Raw genomic sequence first — 22,502 nt, forward strand, 5'->3', positions numbered from 1 at the left:
AGCAGTGAAAGCGCCGAGTCCTAACCACTAGACCGCCAGGGAATTCCTAGTGGCTTTTTGATATGAGTAAGAGTCTGGTTATTTAAACTAGTTTTGAGTAGTGAAACTAAGTAATCCAGTTCATTGTTGATATAATCATTGACAGATTTGCCTGTTTCCTTGTGTAAAATCATGTATACCAGACATATGCTACATTTCTGTAAATGTGTTTTGGTTCAGTTCCGATTGGAATATCCTGTATTTGTTAGTGATAGGCGTCTCTAATATTATTAAATCATTCAGCAATCAAACTTGATAGATCTTGTACTATTACTGAAATCCAGTTTTAAATGAATTCATTTTACATTTGATTATTCTTTGAATTTCAGGATGGTGAGGAAGAAGAAAATGAGAAAGGTATGTTTGATGCTAAGTAGAGTTTAAAAATTGGTGACATTTAGAAAAACAGTAAATTATGTGAAAAGAAAACATTCCTTATTTGAAATCTTATTTTTGAAATGAGTTTATTTTCAAATTTATCAACTTAGTGAATTAAGGTATCACCTTGATTTTATTTTTCAATTGGTTTTAATTTTTTTTTTAACACTTTAAAGATATGTTCTAACTTAATGGTACATATCAGTTACTGTAGTGGACAATGCCATTTCTTACTTAACCCAATTTAAAATTTATTTTAAAAAATAACTCCTAGCATACGGTAAGTTGATTACATTCTTAAGACTGGCACTGCAGTAACTCATACGTGCTTATTGGGAGTCCTGGTATGTAATGGATAATTAATTTTACAATTAGCCCTAAAAATGTTGGGTGACCAGGAGACTGACTTTTTGTTTGCTGCTTAGAGAAATTTCATACAGTCTTCTGACAGTTTCAGTAGTTTAGGAGAGCTATCTCATCCAATACCATTGCAGGGACACCAGTAGCAAAATACGTGGTCAGTATGAGGTTTATGGAAGAGTTCTTGGAAAGACGTCAAAGGATCCTCCTACTTTGGACTAGAAAGGACATGGAACAGGGTTCTAAGCAAGAAAGAATAAAAAACCTAGAAGAAATGATGAAGTAAAGCTACCAGCTGAAAATCTCAGATGCCCGAAGCCTTTCTATTTTGGGGGAATGCAAGACATCTTTGAAGATGGTAATTGCAGGACTGACTGGACAGGATGAAGCCTGGAAATAACCACTTTCCTAAATGTTAATGGAGCAGGCCATCTTTGGAGCCTCCTGTAGCAGTTTTCCATGTGATTCTGGACTACACAAGAACTGAATAAGAAGAGCGAAAAAGATGAGGCCCTGAATACTTTGAAGACCGATTGGTATCCTCAGACTGTGACCTTTCAAGACGTCACCATTGGAGTTACGAAGGTCACAAGAGTTAAATCCCAAGATAATTTGAACATTGAATACCAAATCTGCACATTTGTCACTCTCTCATGGAGGAAAAAAATCTTCCATATGCCATTAACTTATAACCAGAAATGAAGAGCTGGTATCCTCAGGATGGAACCACTTCTTCACTTTTGTTATTTGGTATTTGTATTTAGAGATCATTTTTTTCCATGAAGAATAAGTGATCCTGGGTAAAGGATTGTTTATGTTAGTTAATACCCTTGTGTTTTTCTTCCTAACCTTCCATCAGTGCTAATAACTGGCTTTATATTTTCTAGGTCCTATTCTAGCTTATGAATATGAAATTGTTTAAACTTCTTGTTTTGCCGTATTTATTCCTGTTAAATCCTCTTAGATATAGCAGGTTCTGGTGATGGTACACAAGAAGTATCTAAACCTCTTCCTTCAGAAGGGAACCTAGCTGAGGCTGATCACACAGCTCATGAAGAGATGGAAGCTAATACGACTGTGAAAGAAGCTGAGGATGACAACATCTCGGTCACAATCCAGGCTGAAGATGCCATCACTCTGGATTTTGATGGTGATGACCTCCTAGAAACAGGTAAAAATGTGAAAATTACAGATTCTGAAGCAAGTAAGCCAAAAGATGGGCAGGACGTCATTGCACAGAGCCCGGAGAAGGAAAGCAAGGATTATGAGATGAATGCGAACCATAAAGATGGTAAGAAGGAAGACTGCGTGAAGGGTGATCCTGTCGAGAAGGAAGCCAGAGAAAGTTCTAAGAAAGCAGAATCTGGAGACAAAGAAAAGGATACTTTGAAGAAAGGGCCCTCGTCTACTGGGGCCTCTGGTCAAGCAAAGAGGTTTGTTTTTCTATGTCAGTTCTTTACGATACTGAATTCCAGCATTCAATAAGATCACTCTACATTAAGGGGGTGGCTTCAAGACCATGTACAGTAATTAGTACTTATGATCCTGCCTATAATATTTTTGATCGTCATAAGTTACTTTTAAAAAAAAATTCAAGATCTTCGTAATATGCAGTGTGTCCTACTGATTGCATTGTCGAATTGTCAGCATATATTTGGTTTTTTTGTTGTTGTTTTTTTTTTCAAATTGACAATTTTTTTGTGTTTTATTTTTAAAAATCCTTGTGATGATGGTTAATGAACAACTATCAGTCCTAAGAACACAAAATGAAGTCAAGTCCCAGTCCTGAAATCTGGAGAAGATGGCCATATATCCACTGAATAGAATTGTCAGAAAATCTAGATCTTCAGGCATCTTGGGGAAAATCAGTCCAAGAATCCTAAGGGAATCATTTGATCAAATAACCTAATCTAGGCCTTTGGAATTATTAATTTGTATGAATAGCACTATTTGAAATATAGTCAATGTCAAGCTGTTCGATTTTTGTTCTTTTGTTTTTTTCTGTTGTGTTTTTTTTTTTTTTCAATTTTCTTCTGGTGATTTGCTTCTTTAGCTCTTCAAAGGAATCTAAAGACAGCAAGACATCATCCAAAGATGACAAAGGTAATGGATTTCTTTCCCTGTTTATTTCAGTGGTAAATTGCATATTTTCATTAAAAAGTAATAATTGCCTGGGGTTTGTTTCCTTTGACATTATTTAGTCCTCAAAAATTGACATACTAAAATTTTTCGATGGCCTTTATGTAAACAATGGAGTTAGATTACAGCAAATTCTCGGTGTGATTAAAGCATTACTTTCTTAATTACTTAATTTGTAAACTGGTATGAATTTGCTTAAAATATATTTGGTCTGTGTTTTTTACGTTGTGTTCTAAGCATCTGTATGGAATATTCATATAACAGATATTTTGTTTTCTTATAATTTCAAGTATTTTATCTTTGATTGCAGTCACTTTTAACCCCTGTACACCACCACAGTCTTTTCCCTTTCTGTCTAGTAGGAAATATGGTATAAACAGTATTTGTGTATATTTGTGGAGCTGAAAGAAAGTCAGTCTCCTAACGTTTGGTTTTACTTTCTTGATTCTTTAAATCAGGGCACACTTCTGTTAATAGCCAGTTATACAGTATTTTAATTCTTCGGAATTTACTTCCTATTTGACTTATTTTGCATTGATGAGAGTTTTATGTAGAAAAGTAGTTTTATTTTAATTTTTGTGAGCTTAAAGGTGCATTATTTGATTACTTTTTGTTACTGGGAAGTCTCAGTCTCAGTTTGTCTCCTGGTCATGTGCTTTAGTGTCATCTTGTATATGCTGTATACTTGAAAAATATTTCTTGTGTTCTAAAAAAGCATTTTAAGGGAAAATAACACCATTTAGGTACTACAGATTCTGAAAATGCCTCGAGTGCCTGAAAAAGTAATGTGTTCCTTATACTTTTTTTTAGTATATTTTGTTGGTATATTTTAATAATTAGAAATTTTAGTGATAGGTTTAGTAATTGACAATTAATTAATTGCATTACCCACATTCCTTACAGTTTGGTTAATGGATAAGATATAATAAATGTATTAAATGTTATCCTTTAAATTTAGAAGACTAGTGTAGTCTTAATTAAATGTTAACTTTTTCCTGTCATCTCTCTGTAGTTAGAGAAGTACGTGGGCCCAAATGTTACTGGTAAAATAAAAAAGATACATAAACTTCCAGTTAACATTTCATAGCAGATCGCTTGATAACTACATTTCTTAAGAACACGGATGCAGCAACCATTAATATTTAAAATATTTGAGTCAGGCATGTGTTGTCTCATAAGTATGCTGACAATAGTTCTTCAACTAAAACTTGTGGCTTGTAATTTTTAAAGCATTAAACATTTTACTCCAATAATGCAAAGTTATAAAAATTGTTACTTTTGTTTGCCTAGATACTGTTTCCCTTAGAGTGGGTAAGAGTTGTTTTCCAAGTAAAGTCAAATGAATGAAAATTCCTTTTTTATAATAGCACATTTGAAGTAAAGCACTGAAGGATGACTGACCAGGCCTGTATTTTAAGAAATGGCATTTATCTGTATGAAACCATAATTTGTGTATGGAAATAGTGCAGAAATAATACATGTAACCATTTACCTATTCTAAAGGATTTTGAGGTCTCTGATCTTATTTTTGTAAGTGATTTTAGAAGATTTTTTTTTTTTTTAAATACAGAGTTATCCAGCTGCATGTAATTCCCACTTTCTCTTACCCTTTCTCTGATAGAGAATGAAGGTGAACTGTGGTTGGCTAGTCTTTGTTATTAAACATTCAGATTCTTGAAAACAGTTTATCCCTTTGTTTGACTTTTCCCTTTGCGCTCCCAAGTTTCTCAGGAGCTAAAGCCCACCACAGATGTAGGTAATTAAGCAGTCTGTACATTCCTAGATAACTACTTCCTGGTTCCCTGTATTCAGTGCAGTGGTTGAGTATAAGTTATTGAGCTTAACAGCAGAAGTCCAAGACATGTAATTTATTTTTTTTGCCTACTTTGTCTTAAAATTCGTGCAGTAGGAAATGTACAAATGTTCAGACATGTTTGTATTATCTCTTATTGTGTTTGATTTTAATAATAGATGTGTAGGATTTTGATGTAGTAAAGTTGTATTATCAACATTAGAGGGTATTATAATTTTGGAAGAATATGGCCCTAATAATTGTGTTAAAAAATTCCAATTGAGATACTTAAACTTCTGATATTAAATCTATTCTAGGAAGTACAAGTAGTACTAGTGGTAGCAGTGGAAGCTCAACTAAAAATATCTGGGTTAGTGGACTTTCTTCTAATACCAAAGCTGCTGATTTGAAGAACCTCTTTGGCAAATATGGAAAGGTACATTCTTTTTACCTTTTTATCCATCTTTCTGGTATCTCCATTTTAAATAGAGGTTATATTCAAAACAGTATATATAAAATCTAGTTTCTTGTCTCTCTTAGGACTGTTACAGGCATAATTATTGAGTTCTGTAGTAATGGTGAGTTTCATCATATAATCTCACTCTGAGCCCTGGGAATCTTCTATTAAGAGCTCATATTTTGAGCCCATTTAAGCCAAGGATTTTGATTCATCACATTCATCATGATATTTCTTGGACCTAGAATTGCTGAGGCTGATCTGGTCATCTGGAAAATATAGGTAGATTAATATTAGGCAATGGGATATAGAATATGAGGGAAAAAACCCCAAAACTGATGTGGTCCTTCTCATTATACAAATTCCAGTACAGTGGTGGTGAAAAATGTAAAACTGGTGAAACTTAATCAGAAGTTTTGATATGTGCTGTGAAGGAAGAGTGCAGGGTGTTAGCAAAGGGAGGCTTTACTGTGGTTGGTTCATCAGGAGAACTTTTTCTGGCATATGAGGGGAGCCCTAACAGAAGAGAAAAATAGTCAATGATTAAATGAATTGAATATTTAAATAATGTCTGTTGAATTAAGTTGCAGTTGATCTGCATCCCTTAGGGCACTCACTATTTTCTACTTTACATTTTAGTGTACAATATATTGATACATCGTATATAACCTACTCTGCTGTAAACTCTTTGATAGCAGGGATCTTTATCTACTATACTATGTGTGCACATGGTAGGCTTTCAAATATTTATTAAATTAATGACCATTAACAGTAAATAGCCATTAATGAGTGTTACAAAAATCTATCTTATTGATTTTAGGAGTTTTTTTTTCTTCTTCTAATTAGACAGTTACCTGCACATTAAGGAGGTTCTTGTAGATGTCAGATACAGAACACTGAGAATTGTGGTCCCATGATCAGCTGTGGTGTAGTTTTGGTTCTATTTTCAACAATTTATTGTTAGAGCTGTAAAAACGGTATTTTGATGTTGGCATTTGTTAGGATTAAAACTATATTAGGAAACCATGTACTTATAACAAGGACCTCGGGCTTAAGAATTAAGCTGTTGTTGGGGCAAGTCAGTGTTTCCCAGAGTTGAGATAAAAGCTGATTGCTACCAGCTACCTACACCATACAGCCTCCTAAATTCCTTACGTTCCTCTTCCTGACACTGCGTCCCTGTTCCTATTTATTCAGCACTGCATTGTTCTCTCTCGCTTTTCTTCTCACTCATCCACCCCTGCCTTGTCTCTCTTATTCATTTTATAGAATTGAAATTATTTGTCACTTTTATATTGGTATACATTTTAAAAGTACATAGATGGGAAGTGTGTCTTTTTAGGGTGTTTTTTTAAAAAAATTAATTTATTTGTTTTTATTTTTGGCTGTATTGGGGTCTTCGTTGCTGTGCGCGGGCTTTCTCTAGTTGCGGCGAGCGGGGGCTACTCTTTGTTGCAGTGCACGGGCTTCTTGTTGTCATGGCTTCTCTTGTTGTGGAGCATGGGCTCTAGGTGCGCGGGCTCAGTAGTTGTGGCGCACGGGCTTAGTTGCTCCACGGCATGTGGGATCTTCCCAGACCAGGGCTCGAACCCATGTCCCCTGCATTGGCAGGCAGATTCTTAACCACTGCACCACCAGGGAAGCCCTAGGGTGTATTTTTAAGGTTGCTTTTTTACATGTGGCAGATTCTTTATTTTTGAAAGACCCATTATAGAAAAGTGTTAACACTTATCTAGACACTTTCTAGGAACTTAACCCTTTTTGTTTTAATATCTTTAAGAGATTCAGGGTGAGCCTTTGATAGGGAATTTTTGACCCAAATCTAATTGAAAATATTATTTCTTTGCTTTTGTTAATTGTGCCATTACTTCATTGATGTGACTGTGTTTTGGCAATGTATTTGAAAGGAAAAAAAAGGAAATAACTAAAAGCAGGTTAAATTGCTTTTTGACATTTTAAATTGTTCCCCTGAACATTTACTGAGTACTTACAGGCAAGGTAGATGGTGATCATAGAATAATATATGTCCTAAATTTATCCTTTATCCTGAATTTATACATCCTGAACATATCCTTTAATTTGAATAGTCTTCATTCTGAAGTTTAATCTATTTAGAAATGTATGTGGTTATAAAGTTGTGAAACTTTCTAAAGTATAATCTCATTTTACAGGTTCTGAGTGCAAAGGTAGTCACAAATGCTCGAAGTCCTGGGGCCAAGTGCTATGGCATTGTAACTATGTCTTCAAGCACAGAGGTGTCCAGATGTATTGCACATCTTCATCGCACTGAGCTGCATGGACAGCTAATTTCTGTTGAAAAAGTAAGCTTGCTTAAGTGTTTATAAAAGGGAGGTTACTTTGAGGGCTAGTAATTTTCAATTTAAAGATGTTACACTGGTAGGGAGTAGAAATAGGAATGATTTTTAATTTTATATATTCATTTCTGTTTTCCAAATTTTCTACCATCAACATACTTTTTATAAACATAAAAGTGTAACGTTAAAACACATATTTTTTTCTGTTTAAACCTTTCAGGTTAAAGGTGATCCTTCTAAGAAAGAATTGAAGAAAGAAAATGATGAAAAGAGTAGTTCAAGAAGTTCTGGAGACAAAAAAAATATGAGTGATAGAAGTAGCAAGTAAGGATTTACTTTGTTGATAAGCATATAGACTTTCTTGGTACACTGATGAAGTAGTCCTCATTTTGTTGTTTTCTTGCGTGTTGTGGTATGGTCAGGACACAAGCCTCAGTCAGAAAAGAAGAGAAGAGGTCATCTGAGAAACCTGAAAAAAAAGAAAGCAAGGATACTAAGAAAATAGAAGGTAAAGATGAGAAGAGTGATAATGGATCAAGTGGCCAAACTTCAGAATCGATTAAAAAAAGTGAAGAAAAGAAACGAATAAGTATGCTATGCATCTTTCTTCTCAATCCCTTTCTAATGCATCCTACAATTTAATTTTTACAGTGGAAGGGGAAACTTGAGATTACAATCCAGATAAATACTTAAACTTTGTTATTAGATGTCACTATGGTAGAAAAGGAGGTCTAATAGACTGATTGTCTTCTCCTTTTCCACTCTTAGGAAACAGATGTCTTCTTCCACCTAAGCCCATTTACTGTTAAATCTGGGCTGGCTGAAAACGGTCAATGAGTAATAGCTATGTAATTGATCTTTTGGTATCTCTGAAAGTATTTATGTTAGCGGATCAAGCTTTAAAAGCTCTTTACCTTTAAGTTCTCATAGAATACGTTTTTTATTTCATGTATTCGTTTATGAATATTTGGTTGTCTAAGAATTCAGCATTTTTACATTATATTTTCTTTTTTACTGAAATATTTTTAGACATTTGCTTATCTAATTTTTTTTCTTTTTCCTCTTAGGTTCAAAGAGTCCAGGACATATGGTAATACTAGACCAAACTAAAGGAGATCATTGTAGGCCATCAAGAAGGGGAAGATATGAGAAAGTAAGTCTCTGAGATGGATGTTGTATACTATTCCACCTGTTCCCAAAAGAAGCTAAGTCAGTATCTCTAACCATTTTGCATACTTCCATGCCAGAAAACCTAAGAAAAGGGGAATGTCATTACTCATTTAGGCTTTTTAAATGACCAGCTCAACTTGAAAAAACAAAATTATTTTAACTTGTAGTCCTGTTATAATTTTTTTTTTCTACAGATTCATGGAAGAAGCAAGGAAAAGGAGAGAGCTAGCTTAGATAAAAAAAGGGACAAAGACTACAGGAGGAAAGACATCTTGCCTTTTGAAAAGATGAAGGAACAAAGATTGAGAGAACATTTAGTTCGTTTTGAAAGATTGCGACGAGCAATGGAACTTCGAAGGTAGGAAAAGAGTCTGTTTATACCTGTCTTTAACTATAGGTACATCTTTAACACTAGTTATAAACCAGATTTCTGGAAATGGTATTCCTACAGAAAGATATTTGTCACTTTTAAGAAGTGCAGTAAAACCTACTGATTTCTTAAGTTTGCATAGTATTTTACGATTTACAAAATACTTTTCCATCTATTATCTCTGTCTTGACAGTTCTGTAAGATTAGTTATGTCCATTATATAAGTAAAAAAAATGGAGGCCCAGAGAGGCTAAATGACTCTTCCAATGCCACATGGCTAATGAGTGGCAGAGTCGGGACTCAGACCCAAGTCTTCTGACTCCAAGTCCAATGCTCTTTCCTCTACTCCAAAGCTGCCGCCATAAAAAACATGACTTTAAAGGAAAAATTGATTTTTGAGATAGGATAGTCTCAATGTAAGCTATAGTGGTCAAATAATATGTTAACATTTTAGGGAAAACTTACTGTACTTTGAATTAGAGACCAAGTGAAGGCAGATTTAACCCTGTGAACCTTATTGTGTTCAAGCTCTGTCCCAAAGCAGGCATTCTTTTTAAAACAAAATGAGAACAAAACATTTCTATTTTTAATGGCAATATCTCAACAGTTCATCATGAGTGCCAGTTTGCTTTCATATATCAATTTTTGGATGCCACTTAAAATATTCTTGTGAAAGTGTTTCATAATATAAATTTCCAAATATTAACCTATACTGTCAAATGGTCACTTACCATGAAATTTCATCTATTCATTCACAAGAGTGCTCGGAACTACCAGAGATACTTTTAGCAACTTAAATAATACTGTGATTGCCACACAGTTTACCTAAAGGAAATAACCCTTGCATTACTCAGAACCTTTGTTGGAAGAGGTCTCAGCACGCTTAGCCTCCTGTTTAGAGGACCACAAGTTGAGAGGAGGGTGGCAGTGGGAGTTATTAGGCAGCACTCCTCAAACCCATTAGACCAGCACCCCTTTCATAGTAAACAAGAGTTGCAGCACCTTCTTTACTAATCTGAAACGAAATTGGTATATAATATACCTACCTATACAAATACATGAAAAATATCAATATAAAGCCTTAACTGTGATACGAAGGAAAAATGAAAGTAATTTATAATGAAGCATATATTCCAGATATGAATGTTTAGGCATGACTCTCTAGAAGATCTAATGAAGTAGTCAGATGTTTGCACCCTTCTTAAGACTCAGTGAGAATGTGACAGCTACAAACACAGATTGATACCGGTTTGTCATATTGGTGAGTCAAATACCAGGAGTGTTGTTGACGTTATGACATGATATCTGAAATGGTGAACAACTCTTGGTGAAGTTCTCAAGAAAGTATAATTTTCCCTCTTACTTATATGGAGTTGCATTCCTGGAAACTTTAGTGTACATAAAGCCACGCCAAAGCAAATGAACTTAGCATTTATTAAAAATTAGGTTCTAGAGCTAGATTTTTTTCTCTAGAGGTGATTTTGTTTTGATGACATGAATGTCCATTATGGTATTTGAAAGGTATATTAGGAGTGTTGGACAGTTTTTTGTTATGCAGAACTATCTTGACTATTCCACACATCGGAAGATATTTAGAATCCTTGGTCCCCTTCACTAATTGCTGGTAACCGCCCCATGGTCATTGTGATAATTAAAAATGCTCCTCAGATTTCCATGGGGGCAGTACTGAACCGTTGAGAACCACTGGGTTACTAGGGGAAGACATGGTGATAGACAAAATACACTGGGTCCCTTAAAGTAAGGAAATGATTTTTTAAAAAAACCAAAAGCTGTTAAAAGTCTTAATATAATAACTTAATTTAGTTGAGCAAACATTTGAACTACCTCCTGAATCAAAGAAGCATGTTACCTGGAGCCATCTATTATGGGCTGTGAACACTCCAAAAGAGGCTTTGAGGCAACCGTTTATTATATACAGCATTTGCTGTAATTCATGCTGGTGGTTATGATCCCAAGTTATCAAAAATAAGGCCTACCTGATTTTAAGGAGATAGACTATGTCCTATTTTTCTATCAAAAACAGTAGAAGTTGTAGTTTTGCAAACTCATGTATGTAGAATATCTCCTTTTAAAAATGTTGATTAATTAATGGGCTGTTATAGTGGGATTTTTATTTAAACAGGAATCATGTAAGAGGCAACTACTCTATAAAATTCAGCTGTTCAGTTGACAGTCTTAATAAATAAGTGACAGTATTGAAATCTGTTTAAAGTTTTATTTTGAGTTCTCTTTCCAATTACATTAAAACTACTTAGAATGAGTTGAAGTTTAAAATTGCCAACCTCAAGGAAAAATACAAATTCAAAAGCTATTCTCTTTCACACAGTGCTAGCATAATTTAAGTATTTCTAAATACTGATTTTTGTTAGACGAAGAGAGATTGCAGAAAGAGAGCGTCGAGAGCGAGAACGCATTAGAATAATTCGTGAACGGGAAGAACGGGAACGCTTACAGAGAGAGAGAGAGCGCCTAGAAATTGAAAGGCAAAAACTAGAGAGAGAGAGAATGGAACGCGAACGCTTGGAAAGGGAACGCATTCGTATTGAACAGGTGCAGTCAGAAAATCTTTTCATCTTAAATAACTGACCTTTTTCAAACCCTGTGATTTTTGCCCTAAAATTTGCTTTACATGTTGTAAAGCTTCTATAGAATAAGTTTAGCTAATGAGCATTTATTAAGTGTCCCTGAAAGGTAACAGTGAATTAGGTGCTAGTTAAAAATACATTTAGTCATGACTTTGTTCTAGCCAATTGGTAATACCTCGAGCTCTGCAATATCATGGCAGCCTAATAGTCTGAGCATAGGACTATGAGTCCAGAGTAGTTGTAATCCAGGCTCTGTCACTATCCCATTCTTAGAAAATAACTATTTCCTTACATATTATAGTGGGAGTGATTTCCCAAGGCTGGAAGGAAATAACGCCTCTCTTTGCAGAATTGTATCCAAGGTTTTAAGGCACTTAATCTTCATGCGTATTAAGAACTCTATTTCTAATTCCCTTTAGGTGCTTTTGTTTAAAATTATTAAACTAAATTTGACCTTCCAAATTAAAAAAATTGCCAGCTTTTAACACCCAGTCTCTGTCAATTTTAATGTTGCAGAACAATAGTCATAGCTTAGATTGCTAATTACTGAAGTCAGAATTTTTTATTTGTCCCAGGTATGTGTTTTGCCTGGTGCTTGCCTATGATGGTTTCTTAATGACAGGATTAAAACAAAGTTGCATATATACTTACCTTATGTTTTCATTTTGCATTGGTTGGTTCTTCCTTCTATGTTGTCTGAAGGAACGACGTAAGGAAGCTGAACGTATTGCTCGAGAACGAGAGGAACTGAGAAGGCAACAGCAGCAGCTTCGTTATGAACAAGAAAAAAGGAATTCTTTGAAACGCCCACGTGATGTAGATCATAGGTAGTTGCTTACTTTCTTCAACAGTAGCTTACTATCTTATTCCTTAGTCCAAGCTAAGACTAACTCTAGAATTGGAGAGTACAGGCACCCGTCACTGGAGTAAAGGGTCATGATCAACAGGGATGGGAATGATTGCAGTATTGAACTGGACCCAGTGCATTGTCAAGTAGAAGAGTCTGCTCTTCTTTCTGTTTCCCTTCCTAATGCAAATGTTTTTCCACTATGACTGGAAATACATGGTAGACTTCAGCAATGGCTCTCAAACTCAGACCCATTTTGAAAATTCTTACGGGGTAGTGCAGATGGTACAGAAATCAAAGTCATAAATTTAGGAAGACTAAAATATAGATTCTGTATGTGCTTGCATTCATGGTTCTTAATAGATTTCAAAATACAATATAGTCATTTAATTTTCTCATTATACATTCTGTGAGATTTAGTTGATAGTGTTGAGAAATAAGTGGAGTGAATGAATTGTGCTTGGGACTGACCCCTCTAACCTTTCCAAAGTTAAGTATAACCAAAAAGGTTGTATACACCTAGTTAGAATTTTATCATAAAATGGTATCAAGTGTTTATCTTATTTGTCTTTTCCATTTAGTAATTTGAAAACAAACAATTTTTCAACTATTTTCTTTCCTGTGAAATTCCTCTAATAACTATATGGCTTTGTATAACAACAATTTTTTGCTAGCTTGTTCTTGTAACAGTGTTTTGTCTTGAGTTTATTAGCCCTCTGTATCCACAGTTCCTAGCATGTGGTATGTATGACTCCAAGTAAGTGTTATTTGATTGTTGTAAAACTAATTTATATAAACAAGCAAATATTTTTCTTCAAGGCGAGATGATCCTTACTGGAGCGAGAATAAAAAGTTGTCTCTAGATACAGATGCACGATTCGGCCACGGATCTGACTACTCTCGACAACAGAATAGATTTAATGACTTTGATCACCGAGAGAGGGGCAGGTTTCCTGAGAGTTCCTCAATACAGTCTTCATCTTTTGAAAGGTAAACAGATTATGTTGAAAAATGCTGTATTTGGTATATGAGCCTTGTTAGTGATAGTTTGGTTCTCAGTTAAAATCTTAAGTACAGGTCATACCTGAGTGTCAGAACAAATCATATGTTTGGTTTTTGTATTTGTTAATGAGACTGTGATTCAGTATTCAACATTAGTTTTATAGGCCACCATATAACACAGTTAAGTAGGTTGGTTTTATCTAAGTGGGAGTACTGTTAACTTTGGATGGGCCTCAACTGTGAAGAACAGTAAAATATCCCTCAGGTTGGTAGTGACTTGATGTAATTTCCCTTGGATGGCAACAAACCAACCTTCATGCCAGACATTTAGCTCAATTTAAAAGAATATAGGTTATTATCAATAATTGTGGCTATTTTTGGTCGCCTTACCTTAAGTTAATTCTTATTTATTTAGTATTTTTACATCTTTATTGGAGGATAATTGCTTTACAGTGGTGTGTTGGTTTCTGCTTTAAAACAAAGTGAATCAGTTATACATATACATATGTTCCCATATCTCTTCCATCTTAAGTTAATTTTTAAAGAAGGTGTTACTACTGTAGGTTATGCAAATAAAGTTAAGAAGAATAAGGCCAAGTAAGTACTTCTCAGGACCTGTGTTCTTTGTTTTGGATAACAGGCGAGAACGTTTTGTTGGTCACAGTGAAGGGAAAAAAACACGTCCTTCTGCACGAAGAGAAGATCCAGGTTTTGAAAGGTATCCCAAAAATTTCAGTGATTCCAGAAGAAATGAGCCTCTACCACCAAGAAACGAACTTAGAGAAACAGACAGGCGAGAAGTACGAGGGGAACGAGATGAGAGGAGGACAGTGATCATTCATGACAGGCCTGATATCACTCACCCTAGACATCCTCGAGAAGGAGGGCCCAATCCATCTAGACCAACCTCCTGGAAGAGTGAAGGAGGCATGTCCACCGACAAACGAGAAGCAAGGTATTTGTGTAGTTTCTAATGACTAGCTAGTGGTGGTTTATAATGCATTTGGGTTTTTCAAAAAAAGGTATAATAGAGTTTGATTGTGTATGTTTTTGGATTTTGTTTAACAGAGTTGAAAGGCCAGAAAGATCTGGGAGAGAAGTATCAGGGCACAGTGTGAGAGGGGCTCCCCCTGGGAATCGCAGTAATGCTTCAGGCTATGGAAACAGAGAGGGAGACAGAGGAGTAATCACAGACCGAGGAAGTGGAGCACAGGTAAATGCTTATGCAGGTTTATTGTCAACTCTCCAGAAATAAATTTAAAGGACTTATGAGACACATTGTATCTACAGTATCATTTGAGTGTGGACTAGACTAGTTAGATTAGAATGATTGAGAGTTTCTTGTGAAAGATCTTAATGCCTCTTGTATTTTCAAGTCAGTAGTTGAACATAGTCCAGAGAAGCAGGATACTAGCCCTGAAATTTTTTTTTCCTTCCAGTTTTATTGAGATATAATTGACATACAGAAAGAATTGTGTAAGTTTAAGGTGTACAGTGTAATGATTTGACTTACATACATGATGAAATGAATGTAGCCCTGAAATTTTTGTTAAACTTCCTGCGAAAATTTGAGAATTGTTATATTTGGTAGATGAGCCTTCCTAATGATGACTGGCTTTATTTCTTTTTTAAGAAATTGAGGCTTTCAAACTGGATGGGAAATCTTGGGCCCCTACTTGTGTTTCTCTTTCACCTTTTCCTTTTTTTTATTGTTTTTTTGGTTTATAATACTCTCTCTTTTCTCCCACTTTATTAAGTAGCTTAAAGTATAGAACTGAAATAAAACAGTTGTCTCTTTTTTGCTCTTTTATTTTTAAAGGTAGGTAAGTGGAATATTTTGTATTTGCCTTTTTGACTCTTGTGACACTTTATTGACTTGAATATTTTCTATTAAGAAGTTAATGAATCTCGACAGAGGACATATCTTAGCAATTCAAATGAGCAAAAACCTTTTACCTGATTTGAAAGCATTCTGTCAATGAAATACTGGCATAATATGGGTTGACGGTAGCAGAGATAGAATATTCTCTTAAATTACATACAGAAAAGAATTCTGAAGTGTGTGTGTATGTGCATGTGTGTCTCCATCCTTCAGCCTGTAGTATACTCTGGTGCTCTGTTTTGTATTTGAATACATACTAGGTTTTGTAGCAACATTTTTTACCAGAAAACTTTTTAATCTCTTGGCATTCTATACAACTATGCACTTTGCATTTCATACAAAGCATTTTTGAAATGGATTTGGGCCTGCTGGGATTTATTAAGTTTTAATGTTTCTAGTAAGTAGAAATGTTCAATAGATGAATTCATTGAGCTATTTATCCTGAATAGAACATTTAAGATTTGTTACATAATCCAGATATTCTGCCTTAGTTAGAGTAAAATTTAAGTCTCGTAGACTAGTGCCCTTGCATTCACATACCCTTTTTGCAAAAGGTATCCTGAGGGAAGAGATACTGTTCCTCCCTTGGAAATTTGGTTTTCATGATGTTGGTCTATAAGCTGTTCTGACTGTAGTATTGGGTTGGCAAAAAAGTTCCTTCGGTTTTTAAGTACAAATAAAAGACACATTTTTCATTTTCACCAAGAACTTTATTGAACAACGTATTCACCGTTTTGTTCCACTACCTTCTGCCATTTTTCAGGCAACTTCATAATTCCGTCTTCCCAAAACTTTTAATCTTTTTGAGCAAAGAACTGTTCCATGTGCCTTTTACAGTCTTCCAGGGACTTGAAATTTTTCCCATTAAGAGAATTTTGTAAAGACCAAAATAAGTGGAAAGCCAAATGTGCAATGTCTGGTGAATATGGCGGAAGAATCAGAACTTCCCAGCCAAGCTGTAACAGTTTTTGCCTGGTCATCAAAGAAACATGCAGTCTTGCATTATCCTGATGGAAGATTCTGTGTTTTCTATTGACTAATCTGGACGCTTTTCGTCGAGTGCCACTTTCAGTTGGTCTAATTGGGAGCAGTACTTGTCGGAGTTAATTGTTTGGTTTTCTGGAAGGACTCCCTTCTAATCCCACTATATACGCATCACCTTCTTTGGATGAAGAACGACCTTTGGCATGGTTGGTGGTGGTTCATTTTGCTTGCCCTACAGTCTCTTCCGTTCCACATTGTAGTATGGTATCCACTTTTCATCGCCCGTCACAATTTGTTTTAAAAATGGAACATTTTCGTTACGTTTCAGTAGAGAAATGCATGTGGAAATACGGTCAAGAAGGGTTTTTTTCACTTAACTTACGTGGAACCCAAACGTCAAAGCGATTCACATAACCAAGCTGGTGCAAATGATTTTCAGCACTTGATTTGGATATTTTGAGTATGTCGGCTATCTCCCACGTGGTATAATGTTGATTATTCTCAATGTCTCGATTTGATTGCTATCAACTTCAGCTGGTCTACCCAACCGTGGAACATCATCCAGCGAGAAATCTTCAGCACAGTACTTCCCAAACCAACCTTTGACACGTTTGGTCAGTCACAGCATCTTCTCCATACACCGCGCAAATCGTTTTTTGTGTTTCAATTGCGTTTTTACCTTTCTTGAAATAATAAAGCATAATATGCCAAAAATGTGGCTTTTTTTCTTCCATCTTCAGTATTAAAATGGCTACACAAAAATTCACCAATTTTGGGTTTTTTTTAAATGCACGCTGATATGACAGCTGTCACAATACAGTCTAACAAAATTGTTTTGAATGAAGTTAAAGACAACTAAGCGCCACTAGAGCCATCCTACGGGAAAACCGAACGAACCTTTTGGCCAACCCAACATATCTCTGTAGGGCACCTTCAGATTTCTGTAGGCTAACTATCATAACTTTTGACTCTTTTTTTCCTGCAGATCCTTAGTTCTCTGCTTTTGTTTCTTTATGTTCACTATTCTTTTTTCTTCATAGTCATGGATGTAAGACCTTGTAAGAGCCATAGCACTAACTAGTACTGTGTACAGTAAGATGACAGCTCCTGTTTCTATGTGGTATTTTCATGTTGATCATATACCCCACCTTGATTTGTCTTAAGGTTTTGACCTCTTAGTATGCCTTCTTACATATGTATAGAAGATCCAGGCATTACATGTAGACCCAGAAATACTCAAGGGTCAAAAAGTACATGGGTGCTAGAAGGTATAGAAATAACAGTGCTGAATCATATTCTGTCCTACCTTTTCTACCCTGAAGCCTGAGAAGCTTCTTAGTTCAAAGTAGATAGAAACCTTTTTTCATATTATTCATTCTTTCATCTTCTCACACATCTTACTAATTTCCTTCTGACATTAAAAGTATACCATAAGGGGCTTCCCTGGTGGCACAGTGGTTAAGAATCCACCTGCCAACGCAGGGGACATGGGTTTGAGCCCTGGTCCGGGAAGATCCCACATGCAGCAGAACAGCTAAGCCCGTGGGCCACAACTACTGAGCCTGCACTCTAGAGCCTGTGCTCCGCAACAAGAGAAGCCACTGCAATGAGAAGCCCACGCACCGCAATGAAGAGTAGCCCCGCTTGCCGCAACTAGAGAAAGCCTGCATGCAGCAGCAAAGACCCAACACAGCCAAAAATAAATAAAAATAAAATAAATTTATCAAAAAAAAAAAGTACACCGTAAGTAAATTGGCCTGAGGCGGAGTCTGTCCTGATTTTTCTCTTAATATGTTATTCTTTAGCACTATCCTGAAGAACGACATGTGGTTGACCGCCATGGACGGGACACAAGTGGACCAAGGAAAGAATGGCATGGTCCACCTTCTCAAGGGCCTAGCTATCATGATGCAAGGCGAATGGGTGATGGCCGGACAGGAGCAGGCATGATAACGCAGCATACAAGGTAAGTAGTTAATCAGTTAAGACTTTTCTGCCAGCATGCAACCAAACCTTCTTCCTTTTCCTTAAAGGTCATTATAGTTTCTGAGAGATTGAATTGTAACTAGTAACAACCCTAGGTCTGCCCAGATATTTCCTCATATTAACCCAAAATCTCCAGGGCAGCTGATGTTAATTTGTGAGTTAACATTCCTCATTGTAAGTTAATTGATTGACATTCTGGCATATCAGTCTCGATACAGGTAGGTATTTATGTCAGAATCCAGTAGATAATGAAGCTTTTTAATTTCATGTTGGAACCATCTTCTTGTTCACTATCATTCTGAAAATTCCTAGAAAGGAAGAAGAAACTGAAAGTATGTTCTGCTTCCTCCTTTTTCAAATAGGTCTAGCAAAATTTTTGGACATTTATCCCAAAGCCTGTTCAAATGCTAGGAGACGAGCTTTCTTTTCTCTTCATACCAACATCCATTGTGGCCCTTCAGCTGGCAAGTGTTTGGCCTCTCTCTCCCATGCCCTTTTTTCTTTCCCATTCATCTGTCTTAGAAGAGAACAGTGGCTTGGCTCAGTGATCCAAGTTACTCCTCTTCTATTGGTTGCTTCTAGCCTCAAACTTAAGTGACTGTTTACTATACTTGTGCCCTGCACAGCCTTTTCACTCATTCTGCCCTTGGTTATTAAAGGTCACCAATACCTTTTTTCTTGACAAATATAGATTCCTTTATTTTCTTAGTTCTTGGGCTCCTTGGTGGTTAAGCATTGTTGCTTTTCCTTTTTCAAAACATTCCTCTGTTTTCTAATGTACCATAATTTTCTTTTCTACCTTTTTAATTTACTTATTGGCTCCTTCACACGGTTGGATTTTAGATACTGTTTTTTATTTTTAGCTTTATATCATGATCTCCATGTAAATGCTTGGAGGTCTCCAGAAATTCAGGGTCACAAGCAAACTCATTCCTCTGCTGTTTAAAACCTTTATGTTTCAGTTGTTGTCTCCAGCTTCTTTTGATTTGCCATTGCCAGACTGGGCCTCATCTTTATCTTTCTCCACTCCTAGCATAAATTTCTAAGTATGGTTCAGTTAAAAAAATATATTTGTGGTAGCTTTGTCTTCTTGCTCATTTCAGCTCCTGTCAGATCTTCCCAAATGAGTGTTTTCTCTCCTCCATTTTTCACGTTATTTCTAAATTTAACCGTTGGGACTGTTTTCTTACACTGTTTACTTGCTCCAAAACTACAAACAGCTTCTTTAGGTTACAGGATCTAATCCAGATTCCTCAGCCTGGCATCCAAACCTTTCTGTAATTTGGTTTTATCCTACTTAAACCATTTCACCATGGGTTTTTCCCTCCCAAATTGGTTGTAGGATTTTGGGGTGGGTCTTTATTCCTGTATTATCCGTTCGTACCTACTGTGTTGCATTATACATAGAAAAGAAATTCCAAAAATATTTCTTGAATGATGTCCTGTAGTTCAGAGGTTCAAGTTCCTAGTTGATGCTGCAGATCTGGGGGCCACACTTTGAGAAACACTGCTCCAGTCCATTCATTCACAGACCATTAAATGGCTTACTAAGAGGCAGAGGCTTTGACGTGAGGTTTCCTGAGTTGAAATCCTTACACCACCATTTATTATCAGATAGATCACCATTGTGATCCTGGGCAAGTTACTTAGCTTCTAGATCTGTCTTTCTTCATCAGGAAAGTGGGGTTAGTAATGGTACATACCTCACAGGACTGTTAAAAAGAGTAAATTATTTAATATGTGTAAAGTACAAAGAACAGTGTCTGTTAAGTGATAATCACTTTTTAGGTATTAGCTGTAATTATTTGTTCTTTTGTTCTCTGACATTTTTTTCTTTTAAACCTTTTTCAGTAATGCATCCCCAATTAATAGAATTGTACAAATCAGTGGCAATTCCATGCCAAGAGGAAGTGGCTCTGGATTTAAGCCATTTAAGGGTGGACCTCCACGACGATTCTGAAAATTAGCTCTCTGCCACGGTTTCAAGATAATTTATTGAAATCTCCTGTAAACTTTACTTGACTACTTATGAAGAGGACCTCTGACTTGCTTGAGATTTCTGTCAGACTTTTTCTTTTTTCTCTTTTTTTAAAATTTAACATGATTGCTTTTCTCAGTTTTGGAGAAGATGTTTAAATAGTTCTGTTGTAACTTTTAATAGTTTTGTGTATCATTCAACTTTTTTTCTTGCAGCACCAAGACACATTTGAAAAGATAGGAATCAAAACCATTTTAATGCTGTGTGAATATAAAGCGTAGTTTGCAGGTGTGTGGTCGTAGTTTAATTTCCGGCATTAGCTCTGTGGTGTCAGACTCTAGAGTTACTTCTTGTCACCAAGCATTTTCAGCCTCCATTTTGAAGGCTGTTTAAGCTTAAAAAGTCTCCTGTTTAATTTTTAGAGAATAAGATTGTTCCTTGCATTTCTGAGTATTATGTAACCTATTTTTGCAGAAGGTACTGTTACATTAAGTGCATCTGTGTATCCTGGTTTTAAAAAATGTACTCTTTTTTGAAATAAACCTTCATATTCTGTATAGTTGCTAAAGCGTTGAGAACCTTTTTAATTGTAAAATGAGAACCGATTTTCAGTTTAGTGTAGCAGCACACTTGTTCAGGTTTGCATGGTATGAAACCAAATAGATTACTGAAACCTTGGCCATGAGGTTTGTATCACTGAGGTTCTTAGACTGAGTTGTGCAGGTAAGTGCACTTTTAGGTAATCTGCACTGTTTGATGGATAAATTCCATCTCTGGGAATTGTGTGGGTATTAATGTTTCCATATTCCCAACTATGTTGAGAAGTGGAAAAAAAAAAACCCAGGTTCTAGATTGGTGAATCAGTTGGGTTTTGTAAATACTTGTATGTGGGAAGGCATTGTTGTCTCTTTGTGAAAATAAAAATCCACACCTGGAAGTGTATGTGTCTTTGTTTCCAGCTTTTTAGGTGTTAGTCCTCCAGCCCTTTTCCTTACTCCAAGTAATTGACTAGGTTTAGAGCTTTAACGACAGACTTTTGGTTTTTTTGTTTTTTTTTTTTTTTGACTTTTGGTTTTTGTTCCTAGGAAATAAGTCTAACTTTGACTCTTCATCTCAGTAGCTGGGCAGCACACTTTGTTGAAGTGTTGGAACCTTAAGCACTAACCTTACTGGTTTTTTTCTTTAAGGCATCTTTTCCAGGAAAGTCCTTCAAGGTAAATTCAGAAGAGCGCCTCTTAAAGCCTCGCATATTCCTTCATATAAATCAGTGATGAGTAATTCAGATGGTCTAGATTCTTGGAAAACTCAGCAGTCTGTATGCTCGTACAGAGTAAAAGATGGGTGCCAAGGGATTGCTCTGAGGCCACCTTTTGATTTGAGAAGGAGTCTTTATAGAAGTTCTTGTAAGTGTCCCTGAGTGGTTATGGCTGTGCCCATGAGGTGGCTCAGACTTCTGAGTGCTGTGGGCAGCCAGGGTACCCTTGTCTTTGACTCTGGGGGAACTGGCACTTTTTGTATTGTTCTGGATTTCATATCCTTTTCTTCCCTTCCTGACTCTACAGTTGTGGGAGCAGGTGATTGTGTGTGTGTGTGTGTGTGTGTGTGTGTGTGTGTGTGTCTGTCTGTCTGTCTGTCTAGGGGTCTACTTCTTCATTTCCTGATCCCCTCTGCGCTTTGTACAACAGCACAGTGGAAGCCTCAGTATGTATTGGAGTGAACTAACTTCTGCTCTGCCTCTTTGTGACTTTGGGTCTCTGTGTCACTTCTGATCTTTTTTCCTCATTTGTAGAGTGGCGCTGTGCTCACCACCAGGGATTACACAGTTGCTAACATTCGTAAGCACTTTACGTGCTGGGCAGTGTACTGAGCATCTTAGGCGCGTTGCTTGCATACTCAAAAGAATCCTACTGACCGTAAGTAACAATTACTGTCCTACCCAGTTTTCAGATGGGGATCTGAGAAGTAATCTCTTAAAGTAGTAGATCTCTGATTTGTTATAATCTCGTCTACACCTACTCCGAATGGTACAACAGTCTACAGACTGGTAGGTAGTTATTTTTTCCTCAGTTTGCCATAGTATAGCATTTTTAAGTTGAAAAAAACCAACAAAACCACCTTCTGAAATTTTGGCATTGAGTTTGGGAGTAGCCCTTAGGGTTCAGGGGCACCTGTTAGAGATCTGGTTGGCTAAGGATCA

At 36.2% G+C, this 22,502-nt stretch overlaps 1 protein-coding gene across 11 annotated transcripts in view; it reads left to right on the plus strand.

Moving 5' to 3' along the window:
• Positions 1-21,242, plus strand: part of SLTM (SAFB like transcription modulator) — a 44,406-nt gene extending 23,164 nt beyond the window's left edge. For 5 of the 11 annotated variants that reach the window (XM_032624016.1, XM_032624015.1, XM_032624020.1 and 2 more), the window contains 16 exons: positions 369-396; positions 1,742-2,210; positions 2,831-2,880; positions 5,026-5,144; positions 7,337-7,486; positions 7,701-7,804; positions 7,903-8,069; positions 8,548-8,633; positions 8,845-9,008; positions 11,411-11,591; positions 12,329-12,453; positions 13,293-13,463; positions 14,116-14,430; positions 14,544-14,688; positions 18,147-18,307; positions 20,179-21,242. In XM_032624016.1, the coding sequence (XP_032479907.1) occupies positions 369-396; positions 1,742-2,210; positions 2,831-2,880; positions 5,026-5,144; positions 7,337-7,486; positions 7,701-7,804; positions 7,903-8,069; positions 8,548-8,633; positions 8,845-9,008; positions 11,411-11,591; positions 12,329-12,453; positions 13,293-13,463; positions 14,116-14,430; positions 14,544-14,688; positions 18,147-18,307; positions 20,179-20,287 (2,544 nt within the window). In that variant the 3' untranslated portion in view covers positions 20,288-21,242. The remainder of the gene's footprint in view (positions 1-368; positions 397-1,741; positions 2,211-2,830; positions 2,881-5,025; positions 5,145-7,336; positions 7,487-7,700; positions 7,805-7,902; positions 8,070-8,547; positions 8,634-8,844; positions 9,009-11,410; positions 11,592-12,328; positions 12,454-13,292; positions 13,464-14,115; positions 14,431-14,543; positions 14,689-18,146; positions 18,308-20,178) is intronic. The other 6 variants (XM_032624018.1, XM_032624017.1, XM_032624025.1 and 3 more) reach the window with 3 other exon arrangements.
• The last annotated feature ends 1,260 nt before the right edge of the window (positions 21,243-22,502 follow it).

This window comes from Phocoena sinus, chromosome 2 (assembly GCF_008692025.1).
Source record: "Phocoena sinus isolate mPhoSin1 chromosome 2, mPhoSin1.pri, whole genome shotgun sequence".
NCBI classification, from domain to species: Eukaryota; Metazoa; Chordata; class Mammalia; order Artiodactyla; family Phocoenidae; genus Phocoena; species Phocoena sinus.